The 25689-nt window shown below is 33.8% G+C and overlaps 1 protein-coding gene across 4 annotated transcripts in view; it reads right to left on the bottom strand.

Moving 5' to 3' along the window:
• LOC132697907 (heterogeneous nuclear ribonucleoprotein C-like 1) overlaps positions 1-25689 on the bottom strand; it is a 445425-nt gene that overhangs the window by 129061 nt on the left and 290675 nt on the right. For all 4 annotated transcript variants that reach the window (XM_060663660.1, XM_060663658.1, XM_060663659.1 and 1 more), the window contains one exon: positions 23353-23431. In XM_060663660.1, coding sequence (XP_060519643.1) covers positions 23353-23431 — 79 coding nt within the window. The remainder of the gene's footprint in view (positions 1-23352; positions 23432-25689) is intronic.

The raw sequence follows: 25689 nt of genomic DNA, 5'->3' as shown, positions 1-25689 counted from the left end.
TGTTTATTGCAAATATTACTCTCTTGAAACTTTTGAAGAAGAGGAGTTCAATATTTCGGGTCGCTGTTCCGCTTGAGCACAAATTTCAGAAGTATCCTCACTTAACTTAGAGCAACAAAACGTTGTAGAGTATACCTTTGTTTACCAGCCGATCTAGAGCCCAACGTATAAATTGGAATTGACCTGCTCGACCCCGTTCGATTACAGGTCCATATATACGAATGAATGATTAAAAAAATTAAATAATAATAGAAAGTCTTAAAATGTAGTAATTGTTTGTAAGTTTTTTTGAACTTTCACTAATTAAACCACTAGCTACATGCATCTGCATATTCACGTTAGTTCATTTTTTAATCCGTAGTTAGGTAAACACATAAAACTACTCTACTTATAGAGGTCCTGTCTATGCTTATAGTACAAGCACTCGTGAAGCAACTAAGTAACAAAATTTTGAGAAGGTCCGATCAACATACGCATGCGCGAGATTTAAAATTTGCTTTTTAACCAATGGCAGCTCTAACTGTAAATTTTGACGTTGGACCCATAAGGACTTGTGGCTTCGAACAATCAAAATGGCCGCTGGCACGGCAGTATTGTCTCAAAATATGTCGAAATCCCATTAAATTTTCAGGCAAAACATTAATTATGGTGTGAAAAACATTTAAAAAAAAAGCGGCGTCGTTGGTACAATTCTATAAGTAACTTGGCGTTTTTGTTCGTTCGTAGACACGATATCAGCGATTTTTTCCCGAATTTGTGCCTGTAAATCGGCGCCAACCGTTTGTTTTTATAAACTTATAGGTTTAATCTCTATTGAAAATGTGAAAAAAGTGAAAATCACGAAATGTGACTCCAAATATAACTTTGAGCTACTAAATAATGCACAGGAAATATCTAAGAGGAAAAAATGTTCAACAAGTGCCTCCTATAGCCGGAACGCTCATTCCTTCACCGCAAGTCTAGTAATTGCAGAAAGTTTCGCCTTCCAAATATATAATTATGAAAAGTGCCCATGAACAATTTGGTTAAAAAAACTGTAGATATTGCAAAAGAAAATTAAAAACCAGCATAAAACCAGTTAATAAATTATCAACCCTAAAGGTAAGAAGAGAATTGTAACGAATTTAGATTTAAAGAATTAATAAATTAATATAATTAGTATATATTCGACTTAATTCATCACTTAAAACAAACATTCTTGCAAGTTTATCTATTTGACACTAACAAACCCTAAAAAGATAATCACAATATAAAAATTAGTCACTTTTTTTAGAAAAATTACGGCAATGCGGTAACTGAAACAGTTGGGGGTGATGCATGTGCAAAAGATCCACACACCTTAATTTTTCAAAGAAACTTCCACAGGATACTGTAATGCTTTTTACAAAACTTCTGGATTCCTCCTGCATCGGTTTTTGCTTAGTCGAAATTGCTGACGTTTCGCCAATCATCCTGTTGGCTTCTTCAGTTTCAGTCAAGCTCTGAAGAAGCCAACAGGATGATTAGCGAAACGTCAGCAACTTCGACTAAGCAAGAACCGATGCAGGAGGAATCCAGAAGTTTTATAAAAAGATCCACACCTTCTTGACGAAAATATCATAGCCACCTGCGGCGCATCAGTTTTTACCGTATTAGGGCCATTAAATTATATGAGTCAACATCATAAAACAAAAATTATCTGTGGATACTTGCTGATAAAACGCTAGTTGGTGTCGATCCTTGTCACGTGACAGTGAGGGCAACAACGGCTTCAAAATTTGTTTGTCACAGCACAATTCTAGGAGTTTGTAAATCTTATGTACGAGGGGGTATCCATAAAAAACCGGAATTGAATTGCCGCGCGCAGAGCTTGTATAGTACACCTTTCCGCCGCTAGGTTGTGGTGAGACCGTTAATCAAGCTTTTTATCTGGAAGTTTTAAGAAGATTGCGCAACAGTATTCGACAAAAAAGACCCGATTTGTGGCGGACGGGGGACTGGTTCTTTCACCACAATAATGCACCTGCACACACAGCCATTTCTGTTAAGCAGTTTTTGGCTAAAAATGGCATGGTTCCTCTGCCCCATGCACCTTACTCGCCTGATCTCGCTCCGTGTGATTTCTTCTTATTTCCACGTATGAAAAGGGACATGAAAGGACAGCGATTTGACAACATTAAAGAGGTCAAGAAAAAAACGAGGGATGAGCTGTCGGCTATAGCCAAAGATGAATATAAATATGTTTCGAACAGTGGAAGCACCGCTGGGACAAATGTATTAGTTGTAATGGAGAGTATTTTGAAGGGGATAAGGTCATTCTGTGATTTTCAAAACAATATATAGTTTATAAAAAATGATTCCGGTTTTTTTGGGTACCCCCGCGTATGGTGACCGTAAACGTCAATTAAATTAAATTTGCGTGTTTATATTATACAATATATACATTGCTTACTTTTTCGAATGAAGAATACACTGATATTCATTTTGTGTATAGATTGTGACGATTTCCCACTGGTAGAGTGCCTTGTAGAACTTTTGTTTATGGATTGTGAGAAGTTTGAGAGAAAGAAGTAAGCTACTTGTAAACGTTCCGTTCAACTGGAACTTGCTCAAAAAGAGGCAACACTTAATGTGATTGATGCTCAATCTTCTACTAGTGTCCGAAGAATTGGTAATAGACTCAACGTACGCGGGATAAGAGAACTTTACACAATTTCGATTTGTACTCATACCACATCTTACAAGCTTTAAAACCTGCTACGACTACGCTTCAAAATTTGAATTTAGTCGCTGAATATTGAGAAATCAAAAGATTTGTCAGATAATATTATTTAGTGATGAAGCCTCATTCACCCGAAACGGTATCAGTAGCAGCAGGAATTTTCAAGATAGATTTTCGGTGAATATTTGGTGTGGCATTATTGATGACCGCTTCATTGGTCCGCTTATAATTGAAGTACGTCTCACGGCCAACGAGTGTGGAGTCAGCACGATAGCGCAATGTCTAACTTTGGTCGACAAGTAACAGAATTTGTTAATCAAAATTTTACAGACAAGAAAAAAAAAATAGAGTAATTATATGCATCGGTCAAAACTGAGAGTTCTTTCTGATCATCAAACACAAACCAACATGGAAAACAAACAGTAGAAGTACTTCCGTTCATTAATTAATGTTCCTCTTTTTTCTTTGTATGAACTCCCTTCCTTCCGGACGGCAGTCTAATTCCTAACGAATTATTAGGAAATATTCATTGTAATATAATGACAAATACGTCCGCTGGGCATTGGACGAACCAAATATACTCCAACTTTATCATGCATTGATCAAGCATGTGCAGTGTCTCTTTAGAACGCCTGCTTCGTTGACCACTGTGGCGACCCACTTCGAATATTTGTCATTGGGAGCGAGAGCATGGTATCGCATGGTACTTTGACGTTTGTCAGTTCTCAGAGAATGTGTTTCTCAAACCACATATTGTCAAAAGGTAAAAAAAGTATATAAGTATATAAGTTGCTATGAATCCTGAAATAAATTGGTACCTCTATCTCTTTAGCGGAATCTTTTATAAATCAAGCCAGTTCCGAAACTAAAGCCTCTGATGCAAGCGAAATTAAAAAAACATCGACATCACGAGACAGATAGGTAACAGATTTAGGCTCATCGGTCTTTGCGAGATCGAAGTCGCTAACTAATATAAATTCAATTACTATCCCCATTAGTCAAAAGAATCGTGAACTGGCTCCTCGTGAAAAGCGGAAAATAATGAAAGTATGGGAAAAGTTCGAATTCTGACAAAATTAAAACGGATGATTAAAATCAATCAATTATCAAGAAAAGAAGTAGCAGCGCGGACACCGGATATCAACAATTTTTTTAACAATAGATCACCGAATCTGTTTTTGAAGATTTGTTTAAATGCATGACGATTGTGTTCAGTGGCGTCGTAACTATATATTTAGTATTTAGGAGTCAATAATCCGGCAATTATCGATAAACAAAATATCCAGGTAACATAATTTTCGGGAAATTATATTATTTATTATTATATATTGATATTAGTTAGAAAACTTCACGACTGTAGCATACCACTTTCAAATACGAAATGTAATTGCCTTTCTGATATTTTACATTTGTGAAGAGTTTTTATTTAAAAAAGAAAGTTTGGCGCATTTATTATGTGTATATGAATAAATGCGTCTGTGCAAAATGCACCACTATGGGAATTTATTGGATAAAAATTAAATGACATAAAAAGGATTGTTGTTTCCATAGAAATTACTCTTACTGATAGAAGTGGCAACAGTGGATCGTTTAAATCGGTTTCACACGGTCTCTAATATTTTGCATGGCTATTTCCAAAATGTGAATAACAGAAATTGGTTCATATTTCAGGAAATATTTTGGTGGTGAATTTAGCGATTTATACGCTTCGGTCGTTTTTGGGTTTAGGTTGTTCAATAATAGCAAAGTTAGTTTGTTTAGATTATATTATTAAATTGTCTTAAATTACTAATACCTTTTCCATCATTTATAGAATAACTTTTGTTGCCAATTTTTGATAATTATTGTATTGTGTTTAGTTAACTTTCTTTCAAATTGAATTCATGGTTTGTTGAAAGTTTGTCTTTGTGTGGAGGAGTTGATGCTTATTTACTGTCTTATTATCCATTTATATGATTTTCTAAGATTTTGTTTTCATTCCAATATATTTTTTGGATAATTTTAATTAGCTATTAAATATACAACATCCCATTACTTCTTATGTGAAACTTTACCTTTCAATGCAATAAAATTTGATTTTATTATATTTAGAAGTAATATGTTTTATTTTTTTAGATAAATAATTGTACAACAACGTATTTTTAGTTATTTTGTTCTATTGAGTTATTTATGGTGATTTTATTTTTAATATGAAATAAATTGAAATGATTTCCAAGTAAAATTTGTTTGACGTTTGATAAAATTTCTAGTCTATATTCAGGTGACTATTAGAGAACGATCGGTGAAGCATATCTTTTGTATACCATTTTGTTTTGATGTTAATGTTTATAACGTATAGTCTAATGTATATTTTAAACTCCTTCTTCTTGGTGTGCCTATCCGTTTCGGATGTTGGCGGTAAGCCAAGCGATCTATACTTTGTTGACTGCTGCTCTGAATACATCCACGTGTTGACAGGGAAAACAAAGGACCAGGAGATTCTACGTCTTCCAGATATTCTAATTTGTGTTTCTTAATGATGTCCACTATTTCGATGTCTTTCTGAAACATTTCCAAAACTGTCTTGTTGGAAACGTGATCAATCCAGGATATTCTAAGAATTCGTCAGTAGAGCCACATTTCAAAGACTTTAAGTTTCTTTGTGGACGCTTCTGCCAATTTCCAGGATTCGGCACTATACAAGAGCACAGACCAGACCAGACATAGCACTTAAGTAGTCTTAGTTTGGTTTGCAAATTAAGGTTTCTACTCTTAGATATGGTCCCAGTGCTCATTAACTAAATATGTGTAAGTGGCCGGGTTGTATGTTATGCTTGCCATGTTAAATATATGCTCAGAGTAGAGATTAAATAAGGTAGAAGACAAATCACATACTAGCTGTTTGATGCCAGTACAGATTTATTATAAGATGTAAATCTTTGTCGTCAATGCCTATTGTTCATAGAGCCTCTATCATTTTGTTGTGTCGGACGTTATCGAATGCCTTCTATGAAGCAGAGGTATACGTTACAGTCAACATCCCTACAGCGCTAGAAAAGAACCTGAATAACGAATAAAGCCTCTCTAGTTCCGATAGCATTTCTGAATCCAAATTGTGTGTTAGATAAATTTTCCTCGCATTTGTGATACATTCGTTTATGAATTATTGACACGTCAGTTTTCTCATACTGGAATAGAGTGCAAATATATTTCTCCAAATGTCAATTCTCCTGTGTTTATCTATGTTGATATTATTTTGTTCATCTAAAAGGCTGCCCGCCATGGGTATTTCATATAGACCACTTACTTCTTTGACCCTACGATGCATGTTGAAGCTATCGTGTTTTTTGCAAGATCTTCTATTTCTAAGCATTTTTCTAAAGTCCATTTTTCTTTAGCCTGTTTTATTAATGTTCGTATGGTTCTTTGAATATACTCATCGAAATTAGACAAGTTAATTACTTATAATTTCACGAGGTGTTTAGCCATTACATCGGCATAGTTTGTATTGACAAATTTACGACCAATTTAAACCAAAAGGAGCATTTCGCAATGAAGAAGACTTGGCGTCTTGGTTTACACCATACGAGTAATTTTTTATTCTGATGGAAGAAACATTTTTGCCTCGCTATATGCAAACACCATTCTAGGAGCTTTTACGTCCATATCCGTAATCGCGACGTGGCTCGGAGTAAGATAATGTCCCGTGCGGAATCCCATTACGGGTCCGCGACGCGACGTGGGTAATCCAAAACATCCATTTTCGCGTATATTTCACAATTAAGCGACGAAATTTACAGGATTTTGTATTGAATTTAGCTATAGCGGGGATTACTTTGTCTGTCGATATCGCGGAAATACGATAACAATGGAAATAACGGAATCGATACGTGTATAGAACGATTTTGAATTCCACGAAACGTCAGACATTTAGGGGGAGAGTAGAATTCAATTTAATCTAAGACGGTATACTATCGGAAAAAAACTTGGAAGTATTTGGTGACGACTAGCTCGCTACCACTTTAAAATATTTTAGAAGCATTCAGTGTTGACGTTTTTATGCAAAAATTGGAACAGATTCATATTATTTTTGTTCGATATTTATAATGTGGTTTAGTTATAATTTATGAGGTTGCGATATAACAAAAAAAAAACATTGGATGCTTGTTTGAATTATGCGGTAAAATATTGCCCTCGCAACCAACAGCATTTTGTTACTTTTGTTTAGATTTTCAAATGGAACACCCCATATTTTTATTCAGATATTAATTCTAGGACAAAAAACAAGGTAAATTTGTAACTAATCTTATATTTAAATTTTACTTACTTTTTGAGATATTCGAGGTTTAAGACAACACCCTTATAAATTCTTGTTGAATTTAAAGCTGCCCATATTAGCTGACTTGTTGGCAATATTAGTTATTTTTTAAATAGGAAAGACATATTACTACTTCTTTTAGAGATATGATACTCCAGATAATAAAATAATAATACGTCGAAATTTTGAAAGCTGAGGCGCATCTGTCAAACTGAGTAGTGCATCATCTCCTTAGTCTGTGGTTAAATCTTCGTTGCAACACCTAGATCAGTAGCGTCACAACACAATTTTATATGGGGCAATCAAAATATTTAAATTTCTGACTAAACTATGCAAAATTCAAGTAGGAATTTCCTAAGAAAATGACCCTTATTTTTACCAAGGATTTCAAAAATGTCGATATATACACGGTGTTCCATTTATTTTTCCATTCTAATATTATATAATATTTTAAATCTTTTGTACGTTTTTTTTTCGTATCTCCTATGGGTTTCCAGATCGTATATCGGATCGTTTTATTTGGCACACGGTCTACATCGTCTGCTTTGACATTAAAAGAAAACATCAAACGCTGAATGGGATACCACGAAAGCAGCGAATGTTCAAATCGCTATTCGGTACGCGTAAACGCACACCTCATTATAATAATTATCACCATTTCATTCGGTAATTGCGCTGGCCTATAAATCGCTTTGCGGTTTTGTGTTTATACGTATTCATGGCGCGATCAATAAAAGGATGGATCCCGGCCCATATGAAAACAGTTTGCGTTCCAGCAAAATAATGTTCCGTGTCCGAACGAATACCAATTGGACGGTAAGAAATAAGCGCGCGGACAGATGCCGTCGCCGCAACGTCATCCATGAGACGTTTATTGGGATAGGCATTCATCTGTTTCGATGTGGCAGGCTATACGGTGGATCGGCAAATTACATCAATTCTGAAACTACCAGAATAATTTAGACCAGAATACGCTGTTCCACCAAATTGTGGATCTACAATATCCGATGTTTGCTATAGTTTCTATTAGACACCTGTCCCAATTCTTTAACAAATAAGTAAATAAATAAATATAAAATTAAAATAAAGCTTGTCAGTTTCTAGCGACTTTCTGGTTATAGAAATCGAATTTTTTCGAAAGTATATGCGCTAGTAAATTTTTTCCAGATCTCGGTAAGCTTCCAAAATATTTTTTTTTTCTGTTCTCCATTCTCTGTTCCTTTTTAACCGTCCGAGGGGTGCATAAGATATGTAAAAATGGCTGCGTTCAATCTTCGGCGTCCATCTTTTTTTTCCATTTTCGACTGTGTTTTGGACGTTGTTATGAAACACGATAAGTGTCCGAAATTTGAAGGTATCGACTTCAAATTTGGCAGAGGAACAGCGCTTGGTTCCCTAACGGAACCTATTGAAATTGGGGGAATTGGGGATCGAGAAGTATTTTAAAAAAATTTAAAACCGCGTTTGCAAGGGTCCAAGAAAAAAACCATTTCTCGCATAAGATTCGACTCCATAAAATTCTATTCCTGAAAGTTTTTCAAAAATATATAGAGTGTGCTGCAAATTCAAAAAAACTGAACTGAAACTGAAAAACTATGCTTCGGATGTCAGTCCGTTTTACATAGCCCGCATAAACAGGTAAAACTTTTGTATTTAAGGTTTTCACCTGTTGTACAGGGTGTTTTTAGCAGCTATCGGCTTCAGATTTGGCTGAAGAGTAGAAGTCCACACCCGCATTTCATCTGTTGAAAAAGGAAAGAATTTTTTAAAAAAAATTGATTTTTTTTTGTGTATTTTGACTCCTATAAAAAAAATATTTTCTCGATAACTATTAACGGGATCGGCAAAATTTGTGAACCAGGAAATGGGGGAGATCCGCGACCATAACTTTTATTTCAGGCATTTTTTGCATTATATACAGGGTTTTTCAATTATAGATAAAAATCCAAAACAAACTGAAAATCGTTCTTTTCGCTATTAAATTATTAGCCGGAAATCAAAATTTTTGTATTTACGGTTTTCATCTATCACATACGCTATTCGAGATAATTGAAAAAATCCAAATGAAAATCATCATTTCTCGCCCTCAAATCAAGACGCGATGACGTCAAGTATTTTCTTGAAAACCACTTACTCTTTTGGAAAAAATTATATACCAGGAGACGTGGGGGATCCAGGACTCCTATATTTCGAAAATTGATGCAATTATATACAGGGTGTGTCGTTTCTGCAACACGCATGTGTTGAAGGATTTTCAAATAATTTAGTGTCATCAGCATAAGCGCTCACATGAGAATCAATGCTGGAGAGCAAATCCACGGTACACACTAAGAATAGCACCGATCCCTGGGGAACACCACTAGCCACGTTTTGTGGCATTGAAAAAGCGTTACCAATTCGAACCCTGAAGGGCCGGTGGCTTAAGAACGCGACTATCCACTCTAGCAGTTTACCTCCCACTCCGATATTTTGAAGTTTGAATAACAAGCGTCGACGTGGCACTTTGTCGAAAGCTTTGCCGAAGTCGAGGTAAATAATATCTACCGGATCAACTGAGCCAAGAGATAATGGCCAGTGATTCAACCATGTGAATGTATTTAATATGACTGATCTGCCGGGAACAAAGCCATGCTGCGATGTAGGTATAATATGGCAGGCGATCAAAACAGCTGATTTACTATAAGGCGTTCAAGAACATTGCATATGATACACACTAGACTGATAGGACGGTAATTTGAAACATCGAGGTTATCACCCTTTTTATAAATCGGTGCTACATTTGCGGATAACCAATGGGTCGGGAGTGTGGCAGACTCCCAAGATTTTCTCAAGCCCAGCCCAGCACGCTTTTGTTTGTTTGTTTTTTTCTGAAATTTGCATAAGATAATAAAGCAAAAATCTTCAAACTTTTGTATTTTCAATTTTAACCCTGTAGGTGGGTGTCAAAATATTATATCACTAGATGTACATAATACTTTCAAGAATCACATCGCGTCGACAAGTTCGCTGGGCCCTTCTCTTGTTATTAGCGAATGCAATTTCATTTTTTTTAGCGACGGGAGAACATAATAGAATTTTGATTCGGTCGTGGCGGGGTAGTCTGCGTTTTATTTTGTCGATGACACACGAACAAACAAAATTTAATTTTCAACGCGTTTATGGTCAGCGCCGACCAGGCGGCGGACGATTCAACAGTGATTAATCCTTTTCAAATATTTATAAACAAATATCCACTGGTAACAATAGCTTGTAACAAACCAATAACGCGTGTGATTGATTTCGATGCGTTCGTTTGTTTGTCGGCGACCGATGCTTGAATTTCCATCGGTGGGGATTTATGCGAGGTCGGATTTGAAGATGAGTCGGGACTTTTTGCGGTGCAGCAATCATGTTTGCACAATCTGCTTAATTCCGTGTATGCTTTCGATATCTCTTTGCCTCGCATTGCCAAATCCATATTCCAAACTCGTTTTAGAAATTACATTTGAAGTACATCACAAGACCCCTTGTATTTGGACTTTCCTCTGGTATAAAATTCCGGTTAGAGAGTGACTGAGTGAATGGACTGTCTAAAGGTAAATATCCATTTGAGACAAAGTAATCTCGAGAGTAGACTAGACTCACAAATGCAAAAGGGTCTGAGAACAATCTCGGAGACCAGCCGATACCATCAGGGACTGTGTTGCGGGAAAGTTGTTGTGTATGGGATCTTGTATCGTCTGAGAATGTTTTGTCTGCTTATATTCCTTGCCACGATATGGTGGTCTTTGGCAGTGACTTCAACATTTATTTTAATTCCGATAATTATGGAAAAAGTATTTTCTCCGGTTTTTTGAACAAATATGGACTTTATCAAATTGTCACTGAACCCACGCGTGTCACTGGAAACACTAGCACTCTTCTTGACATTCTTGTGACGTCTTCTCTTGATATCGTGGGTAACGCAGAAATTATTGGAATGGACAAAATCTTCGACACAGGCTAGTAAAATATTCAGCTAACTGCAGTAAATATAAATTAAATAAATGCAAAACTTTTCGCGACTATAAACGTTTCAATTATGATTTATTTTTAGATAATCTATTTAATTACGGTTAAATTACTAATCTATTTAATGAAAATGCACCTATCAGAACGGCACGTCAAAATCTCCGGCTCCGTGGATCACTGGCAACATTAAATTTATGATGCGATTAAGGAACAAAGCACACTGGCGCCGCAAAACTAAACCGAGGTGTGCTCAAAAAGAAAGGTGACTTTTAAGTTTTAACAAAAAGTATTTATATAATTATTGGCCCCTTCAAAGTTATTTCCAATCCTCGAAGCACACTCGGCAAGCACTTTCTAGTATAGCCTTGAGTTCTTCCAGTGATTTTTTTCTATATCTCCTTAATCATTCCAAACCTCCTTATTTTCATGTGTCGCTTGAGTTTTGGGAACAGGGATAAAGTCGCAGTGGGCCATATCCGGTGAATATACTGGCTGAGGCATGATTCTGGTTTTGTTTTTGGCCAAAAACTTAGGCATTTGTTGTTTCACTTCAACGTTTTCATTAATTATTGATGTGTTGTTCGTCATCGGCATCTTCTCGGTCATCTTGGAATAGTTTGTGCCACTTAGAAAATTGTTTTATCTCACAGTAGATTCACTATATACCATTGTCAACATTTCAAGTGTTTTGCAGTACGGTATTCCATTTTTTACCCAAAATCTTATGCAAATTCTAGAGGACCATGGATCTCACATTCACTGTCCCCAGAGGTATATATTTTGAAGAAATAATACACATTCTAAGAACTGGAATTGCAATCGGCTGAACCTGAACGAGCATATCACACACAAAATCAAGTTAAATCTAACTTCGTAAGCCATGTTGAAGTATAAATTGCTGCGGCTTAATGAAAAAAGGAACATGAGGAAGGACTAACTAAAATTTACGTTTGCCGGTGGATACCACTTAACGTATAACCTATCTAAAATGCTTTCTTCCGTTTTTGTTAAATTTCTCGTAAAACTTTAACTCTGAGTAGCTTAAAAGTTAAGGGGTGTAAGGCATGGGTTTATTTGAACTACTTTTCCCAAAATCAACTAAGGATTCGCTCCCTTAAGAATCAATATCGTGATCTGAAGTTTTCTCTAATATAATCATACATAAATATTCAGCGGGTTTGGACGGCAATCCCTGCGCGGTGTGGTCGACGCTATTGTAGAACCGATGATATATCTCATTAATTATTTCTTTCTTCATGGATTCTTTCTCAGTATTACAAAATATGAGGTAATCACACCTCTATCTCCACTCACCACAATCTGTTTTTTCAAAAAAGAGGCAAAGGCAGCAAACAACATGCGTTTTGTTCGATTTGCAAAGAGAATTTGATTTGCTCGATGTTGAGATTTTAGTGGACAAGCTTTGTTTATATGGAATTAGAGATGACGTCTTAAATTGATTAAGGACTATTCTTAGGGTCGTACGCAGATGGTCAAATTGCGAGATACCTTAGGATTTGAAGTCTCTAACTTTATGTCAGTGAATTGCGGTGTATCTCAGGGAAATTTACTCTTCTCTTTATTGTATATAGTGTTTATAAATGATAAAAGCAGAATTCAGTAGAAAAGTGTTGTAAAATTTCTTGGAGTTTATGTAGGCTCGAGACTTTCCTGGTTCGAACAGCTGGATCACATTCCCAAAAAACTTCACACACACTTCAAACACACTCTTCTTAGTTACACTTCCTAGAAAGTATATACTAAATTGTGCCACTTATGTAAAGAGCAACTCCAATGTTCAGATGGTCTCAAGAAACTCAGATATTCAGTACAATTTAAGACTGAATCTTGACATACAAATACCTATACACCCACTGTCAAATAGTCCTTTTGTTTTGACCATAAAAATTTATAATAAATAACCTAAATTCAAAAACAAATTGCTCGCCTATTACCATATTAAGGATTTTCTTTCTTGTGATACCTTTTAATACGTATTCCTTGTTTGTTATTGTCTATATATTTGATATTAGCTAGCATTATTAATTATTATTATTATTATTCAATAATTATTATACTAACATGATTTTATATTAATTATATTTGCATTATACTGACAATACCCAACACTTGTAGCTCAAGTCTTATGGAAATAAAGCTATCTTTATTTAAAATAAGAAGGATCAGTGGAATTAGCCTTCTATGAAGTCTTGTTGATTATCTAGGTCAGTTCGACTTTATCTACAAAGGGAACACGACAAAACCACTTTCATCCATAAGACGGAACTTTCCCCTCCATCTACTCTAATCAAACCTTAAAAAGCGGCTCTCTTACACTTCTGTGCAAAATCTTATATCGCGGGGACGGGCTGAAAGATTACTTCTGAGTAATAACAAGTTTTTGATGAGATTAGCGTTGCCGACTACACATCCCGGACGACGACGCTTAAATGAAGGCCTTAAATTGTTTTTGTTTGAGTGCTTATATTCGAGACGAAATAGTCATTGTCAGCCCATTACTCCGGGCTAATCGGTTTAGAAATTTAGATGAGCAATTAATATGTAATCAACGTCTCAGGTATGAAGCAGAAAATTTCATTTACGCTTTAAGCGTGTTAGGAAGACCGAGCAAAGGTTTCCAAATTGCATTTGTTATCATTCTACCCGGATTGATAAGAGACATTCTACACTTGCTTGTGTAGTTAGTCGTCTCTCTACAAACTGTTGATTCAAAACACGTGTATGAATCTATTACAAATTAATCCTTGTAACTTGTAAGAAATTATGTGTTACATAAAAAAAGTAAGTAAAAGTAACTCTTGAGCGTGCAATTTATAGCAGGCAATAAATTTAAAAACCATTTTTATAAGGTAATAAGGTATATATGTGGGGGATTTAGTGATATTCTCATATTAATTCTGTTCCGAAAACGAATCAATAAATTTTACTTGATTAAAACATTTTTGAAGAAATTTTTTGAAACAGTTTTTCTACTAGCGCCGCCAAAGGGTCACTTCAAGACGTCAGCTTCTTCAACCACTGCGTCGATGAAGTTTCCGGTATTTTTCGGATGTTTTTATTAAGTATAGTAGTGCTTTTTCTAAGCCACTTTTGGCTTGAAAATTTGAATTGTCGTGAATGTGAATAGTATAGTAGTGCCGGTTGTAAGCCACTTTTGGCGGGGAAATTTTAAATTTTCGTTATTGTTCATGTGTGTTTGGCTGGCGCGGAAAAATGTTGAATATTCAGTTATGTTCGGCTTGGCGCATGCGTTCTCATTTTTTTCGCTGAAAATCTGCGGGGTCCGCATGCACACTATAAATCGTATTCGGCCATGTTCGGACTAACTCGAATCTGCAGAACAGAGGGGGAAGTTTTGTGCAGGGATACGTTTAATAAATACCATTGTGTAAACATCAACCTCTTAAGTTTGAATCGAAGCTGACCTGTTTAAGCGAACTTTTGTATAATGAAAGATGGTAACATGTTGAAAATTTCTAATTGATTGACTTTAATTCTAGCCTTATTTTAGATTTCTAACTAACCAAAACTAACAACTTTTTGATGAACAAGAACATAAATTACACATTAGAAAAGGTTAGTTTGGTAATGTAAAATTGCAAAGAAAAATGAATGCACTCAGTATAGAATCTATAATACTGAAGGTCTATACATCTAGTCATTTTGACATTCGCAAGTTTTAGCGGTCATACGTCACTCAGTGAATGCTTAGTGTTCTTTGCAAAAATGGACTAAAATGTAACACGTGCAAACTTCTTCAGTAGTTGGCTTATTAAACACTCGCTTCGCTCCTGCTAAATCAAACTTGGAAGATAATATAATATTCTAAGAGAAAAATGGACTTTTAGCCATTGATTCTTGTTTGCATTTGAAATGCCGTACTCTTCATCACAGTTATTTGTGTAAATATTAAAAAAAGAGCCAGAGTACATCTTACATATAAAACTTATTTGATATTAGACATATAGTAATAAAAAGTCAAAAAAGATTTCTTTCAACACTCCGTATTTAAGCTGAAAGAACAATATTCGAATAAGGCCAAATGACCCCTTTAGGGTTGATTCTATGAAAATACTAACTATCCAATACGTAATGAGGGATATTTATTTTCTACATATCAAGTGAAAAAGGTAATTGGATGGTGGTAAAATCTCAAAAGCAAATTAAACACGCTCAGCCTCTCCTTTAAATTATTCAGTCTCCTTTTTCGTCGCTTCAATGTCGATGCTTATTAGACTGGGTAACGAGCACTCACCTATTAACCTGAGCCAAGTTAATTTCTATTCTTGGTATGTAGCTTCTGCGGGATTGAATTTTTCTCCGTTTTACCCGACAATTATATTCAATTATGTAAGATTTTTTGCTATTTACTGCCGCCTCGAAAACAAATTAATTGTATCGTATACGAATTGCGTTTATTTTTAAACGTCTTAATGAAATTCCAACGAAAGCTGTGAAATTGTTTTGCTCCTTTGCTCAAATTGCTTTTTGAAGGAATTCTTAAATCGGTAGTCAAAAAAGCGTAAAACCGTTTATTTTGGGCCAATGAATTTTTCATCACATTTGCGATGTTAATGGCAAAAAAAAATTTTTCAGCTATCCAATTATAATCGAAAATGTTGTGCCTCACTAAGAAACACTAAGAAGGTTCCATAAAGTATTTTTATATGATGGCAACTCAATGACACAAGTTCTGCAGTTTCTGTACCGTTTGCATCACAGAACGTTTTTTATTGATGGTAATTTAAATGCTCCTCAACGCTGGGCTCTACTGCAGTTTAAAGTAAGGACTGAGATTTGGAAAAACATGGCTCCAATGTGATTGTCCATATCACGATGTTTTCCTGGTTAGGGAATATCATGGCGAAGTATTGAGTTAAGACAATAAAACTACGTGCGATTGAACGCTTGAAAAAATCGTCTGTAATTGAACATGAACCAAAAAAGACTCATGATATCGAAAAGCGCACGCCAATGCGATTTTATAATAATAATATAAAATAAGAAGAAATTCATTTGTAGAGAAACGGAAAACTTTAGAAAAAATGTAATTTAACACGAAATTGTGCCTTAATTGTTTTTTTATGAACCAGAAATTTTCAGATTTCAAAATGTTTCTCTGTTGCTCTATATCACAAATAGGTTCTCTTCTTACCACTGTCCCGCACATTTTGTACGCCTACCTGGCCATAATATCATCAATATGGCCAATGACTATCAATGTTAAGAACGAAATCGACACTACCTTTTCAATCGCTATCAGATTATTAAATTTGAGAGGTTCAGGAGTTCCTTAGAACTTTAATTTACAGCAATTTCTTTTGAATTTATTCATTCATTCTTATTTATGATTGTGAATCCCTCCATAACAATATCGTTGAGTTTAGTTAGTGGCGTTTAGCTAATAGACTGAATCTCAACGTTACTAAATGTAATACCGCCTTGCCTTGGAAAAACCCACTACATTGAGGCACTTTGAAATGTTGTTTGATGAGAGGTTGGTGTTTGGTGAGCAGCGCTTCTAGAATCTTGGATTTTGTTTTGCGACATTACCGTTATGTCAGGCCTAAGCTGAATTTTGGTTCATTTTGATTATGTATAACTACCAGAATCAATCTGTATCAAGCTGAACGAAGTGTGTTATGTTATGTATGGTAATGGTATTTACCATCAACGATGCGTTGAATCCATGTTATCCTCTCCATTTTTGGATAATTAGACCTGACTCTTGTGACTTACAGGCTCCATCGTTTCTCTATAAACTAGACTTTAAGATTGACTCTCCATTTCTTCTGTAGTAACTATAGTTTCAAGTTCCCCGCACAGGCCCTAGGCATTCGTTCGCATTGGCAAATGCTTCAGAGTTTCATACATAAAGTTCTATGACAGTTTTCTGTCCTCAGCTTTAGTTTTTGTTTTGTTAATATTAGATTTAGCTCTTTCTTTAGTACTACTTTTTGTTTTTTTTTATTTACTTGTTTGAATTTCCTTTAAGTGGCTTGTTGAAAATAAAGGGCTCTTATTTATGTTATCATATAATTAACATAATTTCAGTTAAATTAATTGTGAATGACACAAACAAATTAAATAAAATATAAACGGGTTTCCCTCTGAATTAGTAAACGGTTGTCAGCTGCTGCCCTTAGTCTATAAACTATTAAAATAACGTGGCAAGGTATAGACTGTTACTGTTTGCCAAACATGTATCGCTGAATTTAGTTTAATCCGTGAAAATACAATTTCAATTATCGGAAACCAACATAATGTTCCGTGAAATCGTAAAAAATATTGTGTTTACCGCTGGCAAATCCCCGGAGTAAATGCAATTTTTTTTCCCTCTTGCCACTTCCGTTTCCAGTTGTTTCACGGTGGCGCTTGGCACCGCAGCGCGTATATCAGTGTCTTTTTTATGTGTCACACCTTCTATTCCAATTTATTGTAATCGATATAAGAAGGCTGCGGCCCGATTTCGGCGGAAAGTCGACGTCGCTATTTGGTAATAAATTACGAAACAGACGTTTTTATTACGTGAGAAACCAAGACGTGTTAATGGAAAAGTGATGGAAAACCAACCCGTTGGTTTATTATGGCTCTCTCTCTTTCCAGGTTTCGGGAAAATGTAAAACCGTAAAGGAAAATAATGTGTCGGTAGTTTTCGTCGCTTTATTCTTTATTCCGTGTGTTTGTTATGTGGTATCTGGTCGATTTTGATGAACTCTCGTGAAGTTTCATGATTTGGGTTAATGAACTCCGTTATGGTCTGTTCATACATATAAGAAGGTGACCATTTGCTTTTGAATGGGATTATCCAAGGGTGGTCATTGGTCATTAACATACAATGCAACAAGATTATTACCTTAAGTTTCGGCATTTAAATTCATGTAAAATTGTGCTCCGTAATAGAAAATAATTTTATACCTACCTGTGTTCAGCGAGGAAAAAAAGAAGCGATGCTGACATTTTCTCGAGTGTAGATGAAAGTGAAAGATATAATACGGCGTAATAATAATTAGAACAGGCGATGATAGCGATAGTGATATTAATATATTATGTGAATAATTTTAAATAATTTAAGTAGGTAATAAAAATAAATTGTAATTTTATTTTAGATTTAAACATAAATACAACATTGTTTAGTATCTTTCCTAACAAAACCCCAAATAATAAATTCTAAGCAAAGTACGGACCTGTTCGTCCATATTTCATTGTTACAGCTAGCCCGGGTCTTTCCTTAATTCGTATCAGTTAGTCACATTCTTATATCTATGAACAGAATTTACCTACTTGCTTTGATATTGGTCCTAAGAAAATAACCAAACGATTTCTATTATGAAAATATCATATTAAAAAAAAAAAAGAAAAAAATATTGATTATTGCGACCCTAGGGTTCGCCTTTGTCGTGGTCCCTTATTGCCTTAAATCTTCTCTTGCAATGCGACTAGGAGGAGTTTGTTCGTTATAATATAATTTAAGGGTCTTATTATTGTGATAACTTCGCAATACTAGAAAGAATCAACTTTGATCAAAATTACAAATTATTGTAGTACGATTTCAAAGGTCTCAAACAAGGAACATTACAGAGGTACTGATGTAAGAAAAGTTCAAGCAGACCGCATTAATTTAACCTCCCGGGATTGAACGTGTCTTTGGGCTTTATTTGATATTATTAACTTGTTTAATTATAGATACTATATATTACTTTGAGAAAAAATGTCACAGACGATTTAATACATTTTGTCCTTCTAATCAAATAACAAGGGCTTGTGAAGATAAATTATTGAACGTAATACGTAAGTAATAAGTTAATGCAAGATTTATTCCAAGAATTAAGTATATTGAGAAAAATGAGCATGTTTTATTTTTCCATTTTTATACGAATAAATAATCCTTGCATTCCAACTAGTTTCAACAATTTAATTTTAAACATAATCACAAGGAAACACAGGAAAACAGAAAAAAATCAAAAGTCATGCTTACCCAAAATCAAAAAACATTACGTCTTTGCGCAAGTCATAACACTAACGTGTACATGAGTTCTGAAAGGTCTTTATGGCTTATATATATATATATATATATATATATATATATATATATATATATATATATATATATATATATATATATATATATATATATATATATATATATATATATATATATATATATATATATATATATATATATATATATATATATATATATATATATTTATATTTATATATATATTTTATTTGGGAAGATTTCCCCCATAGCCTAAAAATTGGAGTTATAAAACCTCTTTTTAAATGTTATCCTAGAGACAACACAATTAACTGATTAATTTCTAGTACAGTTCATATATTCCAAAAAAATACTAAGATCAATTCTAGCGATATTTTTTTGATGAATAAAATATACTTTCTGAGCGACAATACGACTTTAGGGTGGGGAACTGGCCGTAAATCAAAGAATTACATATTTGTGCGTTTTGGTTGATCTTTCGAGAGCCTTTGATACTGTCGATCACGAAATTGTTTTAAGTGAATTGCAAAATTGCTACTGTTGAACTGTAAACAAGTTATAAATTTGAACTATATGAATATTAATGGGCTAAATAAATAACAAAAGAAACATTATTAGTTTTATAGATGATACTGCCATTATCTACATCTCCATAACCTGGCATTCTCTAAAAACAAACTTATGTGCCGTTTACCTCGTATAACACTAAATTGCATCATCTTATTTCTATCAGACCTTATTTGAAATATATTCAGTTTGAGGTCGCTTCAGTCCCTCTGTTATTTCTAAGATATCAAAGTTAATCACTAAATTCAAAGCGAAATAATAATCCATATGCTCCTCCATATGCTCTGCATAATTACGTTATATGCCATAACTCTTTCAAATTGTTGTACGCAATCTATCCATGTTATAACTGATTAAGATGTCGAGGAAGACATTAAGGATCCGCCAGATAAGGCCTATAACTGTGTGGTGTTCCTTTTCAACGATAAATAGTCAATACCACAGAATTGACAGAATATAAAATCGAAGTTGAATGCAATTTAAATCCATAGTCGCTTAGTGTGATTGATATGAGATTCGATGGTTATTGGGATCGTACCAGTATCTAGTGTGGAAAATGTCAAGTATCTTAATGCATCAGCAAATATAAAAACTGTTTCAAGGTTTGAACAAAATTTTGTATAAAGTTGTCTGAGATAGTCATAAACAATATCTAGTAAAAAATATTTGTCTGGAGTAATCCACCGCTAAAATGGGGATGGTCTGAACATTCTAGGTAAAAGTTAGTGGTTTTATATTTATAACCTGTCTTTTTTTAATTAACGAATGTGCAGTTCTATCTCAGTGTCTGCTCCTGATGTATTGCATAGTCGATGTCGTCAATTTTTATTATGCGTTTCTGGTAGTTTTGTGTAGCCATTCTTCTTGATCTAGAGAGCTAAAAAACCTTCTTTGAAGTGCCTTTCTCTGCTAAGGTTCTTTTACGTTGCTAATTGGTTCTTTCGTACGGCTTCTCCATCAGCAAGGTTCAAAGCGCAAAAACCTTTATCCTTGGTTATTGTGTCAAAGAAAATGAAAAGCAAATTTTACCAACATTTATGTCAATATCACCAAGTGATTAAAAGCATAGCGTAGGGAATTCGACCTTGTCAAAAATGCAAAAATTACGAGAATTCAAATTGGGTGTATGCCTTTTGTTCCTCTATTTGTAATAATAACAACCACATCAAACTCGACAACGAACTCGCTAACAAACCGAATCGCGATATTTATCGCATTTAAAAAATGTTTAATTCAATTTATCCGACCGAATTGGCAAATAACTTCTGTTATTAAAAGCGGCTAATAATATTAAAATTTCGATGTGGGCAAATCCCTTCCGCTCGGTTTAATTTTATCGCATAAATTAAATAGTTTGATTTACTTTCTTAATAATCACGTTAAAGATCATCAGTACCTTTAATCCGGCCAGGATAATTCAAATTAGGCAATTTCTGGTTTCAAATTAGAAATCAAATATTCCATTTCGGCCCCAAATCTAGAGGCATTTTGTCGGATGCGATCCGAGAATTAATATGGGATTTTGAAGGCGAAATTGAGGGCTCCATTCAGACTGTTATAATTTTTGGCTCGTCCACGGATCAACACCCCTTCCCATGGTAAACATTTTTAGTTACAGATAATTAGTTGCTGTTCTGTAGCACACCTCTAATATATTAAAAGAATTAATGTAAATTCCAAAAGCTTTGTAAACGACAAAATCGGATATACAAGGGACAATAGGTATATGTAGCAGAAACAAATCAATAAGGTTTTAGGAACCCTCTAGAAGGGTCCTTTAATTAAGCAAATATTCGAATATTATATAAAAAATTATTTGTTCTCTCGATTTTTTATTAAATTTTAATGTGCATTTTGCACAATCAATAACTGAATTTTTTAAGGTAAAGTTAATTTTGAGAGTCGAAGTTATTAAAAAATTGTATATTAATTACTTTTTTTAATAAGATAAAAAATTAGAAATATTTAATTTTGAGTTTCAATCAATTTCACCACAACACAACAACAACAACAACAACAACTTTCCAAATAATTAATATTATATACATAATTATAAATTTACGGATTTTTAATTAAATTTGCAATATCAATAATAACTACTAATTTAAAATTAAACTAAATTATTAAAAATATAAAATTTTCAAATTGCTTTTTAAAATAACCATCACATATTTTCGAAAGGCCCATATATTTTCAATCAATTTCAATTAAAACTGAGAAGATTTCGATAAGAACCTCAAGATCTTACAACTAATCATATATTGACGAGTGCGCCACATTTTTGTTTTTTTTTATAGATTTAACGCCCCTGTTTTAAAATAAACATCTTGTTCCAGTGGTGGCTCGTGGCGTTTTGAGTTGAGTTTGAGATAAAGCCAGGCTGCAGAATCACCACGTGCCTTGAACCGTGTTAACTCGTCTAATTTGTTTCCCAAAACACGAGTGAACTATGGATGTATTAATAATCTAAACCTATCAACTACTAACTTAAAAAATTAGAACAGGTGCAAACTAATATGTAGGGTGATCCATTTTTAAAAATAAACTATAGTTCGATATCTTTTTAACCTGAACACGTATACATCTTCTGGAGGAGTAATATAAGTAATAACGATAAGTTGGATAGAAAAGCTCCAAGGGGTACCGCAAAATGCAATATTTTTCAGAAGAACCTGTATCTCAAAAATTGTCTAGGAAAAATTCATTTGAAAAAAAAAGAAAAAAATCGCTTTCTTTTTTTTGTAACTGTCATGATTTTCAAATAGCCCTATAACAAACATATTCCAACTTCAAACTCTTGCATGAACTTTAATCGAAACATGTTCAGTTTTTGCTGAAAACGTTTTTCTTATATTAGAGCAGAAAGACTTTAGTGTCACTTTTTAAGAGAATAGTTTACCTAATAGACTTCCGGTTCTCCAGGAAGTGAGGGCGACAAATTCTGAAAGGTTACATTGCAATTTATTTCAAATTTTACTTTAACCTTCAGAATCTCAGATTCATATTACAAAGCCAATATCCGCAAGCTTTAAATGTTTTAAACGGAATTTCAAGTCGTAGATTATATGAATGTAAAACTTCCAATTAAAATGCTAGCAGGCACGTCAATATAATATGGCTTTTTCCATTGTTAATTTAAATTGTTATCGAAATTTGTATTTTAGGTTTTGGGGTCAGAAGTGTTGAACTGTTTGCAATTCGAAACAAATTACATATAAGACAACAATAGTGAACAAAAACTTCTAACTGATTTAATCAAAACTGTGATTAATGCCGAATTAATTAAATATGGTTATTTACAGCTAAGCACGGTAACAGTTCGTTTTGCAGACTGTATCGGTTAAAACAAACTCTTAAAAAATAACGTAAACTTATGTGCAGGTTAATGCGAACTTATCGATGAGCTATGAAATGAATGGCCAGATCAAAGAGATTCGTTGAGAAATTGCCCGCAAATTAGCGAACGACAGATTTAATGCTCCTTTAAAATCTTACCAGCGTAAGCACAGATAGAAACCGAAGAGAGATTATTATTATTATAATTAATTAATTAATTAATTATAATAATAATTAATCACGTTAATTTGTTGTGAGCCAATAGACTTTTCATACGCGATTATCTATTATTTCAATATTTCTCCTATTATGAGTCATTGGTAGACACGGAGATAATTTCAATGAGTTTCAATGAGATTTATTTAGCTCGCAGTAATCTGTCATTGTTCATCGAAGGCTAGAGTTTCTTTATTTATAATAAAGTAGAATAATGCATACCAATCGTTGCCCGTTTTTGCCACGTTTTGTCGTTTCCTTCCTGTCTGGTGTGGTTTTGGCTCCGCTACCATATTTACATCTGCGAAAGAAAAAAGTAATTGAAGAAAACCTGTCACTTTATTTAAACAGTCGAGAACAAGAACGTTTTGTTGAAAATACATAAAAAATCATTTCGATTTAACAAAATGAGAAGAAAATCAGCACTAAAAAGAGGACCATCAGTATTTTTTGATAAAATTAATCATTTAGTCATTTTAATGTTTCAACGAAACTTGCGCAAGCTGAATCTTGTGGTGTGGTTTCAGACAGCGTCCTAAAGAAGTCAGCAGCATGTTTGGCGAAACATCAGCGATATCGAAAAATGAAATAAAAATTTTTCTCTCTCTTTTTCGCTAGTTGTACAGCCTATTTCCGAATCGATTATAGTTTTGACGGGTCCGTTCTCTACTTGATGAAGATTTTTTCAATTCCAAATAATACAATAACAAACCCAATGGATTATGCCGCCATTAAAAATATCGCGAGTTTCTAGAAGAACTCATGGAAAACAAACCAAAACAAGAAACACTAAACACACAAAATATTAAAACTTAAATAAAACAATAGTATATTATGCAACAAGTGCGATAAACGGCATTTGATTCACCAATTTATTAAAATAAATAAAAAATATAAAAATATAAATATATATAAATAAAATAAACGAGTGACTTAAGAAATTAACCGAACGTGTTGCATACTATACTTTTTCTACGACCGTTAGTATATGGGTACATTTTCGCAAAACAACACGAATACATCTACTGCCATGACCGTGAGAATTGGCAAACGTCAAATTCAAGGTGTGAGAAATATCTTCGAAATCATTTGATTACTCTCAAACCCGTACGGTAAAATCCAGAAAATGTCCGAAGTGGCTCGAATCCGTGGGGAACGAAACTGACGTGGTAAAGTGACGCTTCCCCCACGCTAGATCGGTGTGTAATTAGGTATTTTACAGACGAGAGTAGAAAAAACATTTCGAGTTTTTAATTTTATGTCTCTGAGACTTATCTGTCTGATTGGAACAACATGTATTAAACTTTATTTTACTCTATTACTGACTTCTGGGTATCTAATTTGATGTTTTTTTTTGTAAATTTTTGTGCCGAGGAAACACATCAAGCTTAATTTCCAAAAAAACTTCTACAGGATACTGTAATATATACTATTTATTACTAGCGTTATGGAATTGACAGATCAAACTTTTTACCAGGAAATTTATATATATATATATTACCCAAATGGAGTGGATATTTTTATTGGAATTCCCCTAATCGCTAAGTATCGTAATCGGATATTCCTTGAAGAGCGTGATAGCTAAATTGGACATCACAAACACGTAATAGTTTGTTATAAAATACAGGTTATTATTAAATAATGTTAGATTACAATCTACAATTGCAAGATGTTATTTAAACCCTTTTTTTGACTAGTCAATTTAAAAGTGGTCAATTGACGATCAATTGACTAGACTAGACAATACACAATATACTATTCTAGAAGATTTGTAAATAGTATAGTAAGGTTGCTTGTAAGACCCATATTCAGTACTACGAACCAGTATGGTAGAATATTGGCTGAAATAGTATTGGCTACGAAAAACTTACTCAAATTGTCTCAAATTTTATAAAAGATAAACGTTTTTGACTATAAGATCTGAGGCAGTCAATTTTTTTTCACATGAGATATAAGACTTAAGTCACTATCAAAAATTATCATTGCCTTTGACTATTGAAATTAAACATTCGTCTATTTTTACTTGTATTTTAAGTTTTTCTCAATTTGCTCTCTCTCTCTCTCTCTCTCTCTCTCTCTCTCTCTCTTTCGTTACTGCCAAAAGTTAAAAACAAGTTATTTTAAAGAGCTAAGTTATACGTAATGCTTTTTTACGTAACTAGATATTCTAGTGGCAAAGTTTTCCTAAAGCTGGATTGACAGGTTGAAAATTAGTGATAAAGACGTTTTAATTTAGTTATTGATGGCAGATTTAAAGTTCTCTTGGTTCAATTTTAAGCAAGATATTTACACGAAATAACTAACCAAAATTAATCAAATTTACTGTCTTGACCACATACATTAAATTTCTCTAATGTTTCTTGATCGTAATTTAGTGTATTATTTTTGTAAAATTTGGAATGTACTTATTTACTTTTAATTTATTTTAATATTCCTTAATTTTTTTTTACTACAGCCTTGACTACCCTTTTTTTGCAAGCTTTTTGAAAAATGTATTTCTTCCCTAATTATTGCATCTTTAGGTAAGCTACATAACTCTGTGTAATACTGCAAATTGCA

The sequence above is a fragment of the Cylas formicarius genome, unplaced genomic scaffold, assembly GCF_029955315.1.
Source record: "Cylas formicarius isolate icCylForm1 unplaced genomic scaffold, icCylForm1.1 PGA_scaffold_2__14_contigs__length_35257938, whole genome shotgun sequence".
Taxonomy (NCBI): Eukaryota; Metazoa; Arthropoda; class Insecta; order Coleoptera; family Brentidae; genus Cylas; species Cylas formicarius.
Note: the sequence above shows the minus strand (reverse complement) of the source record. Positions and strands in the feature narration are given on the sequence as shown.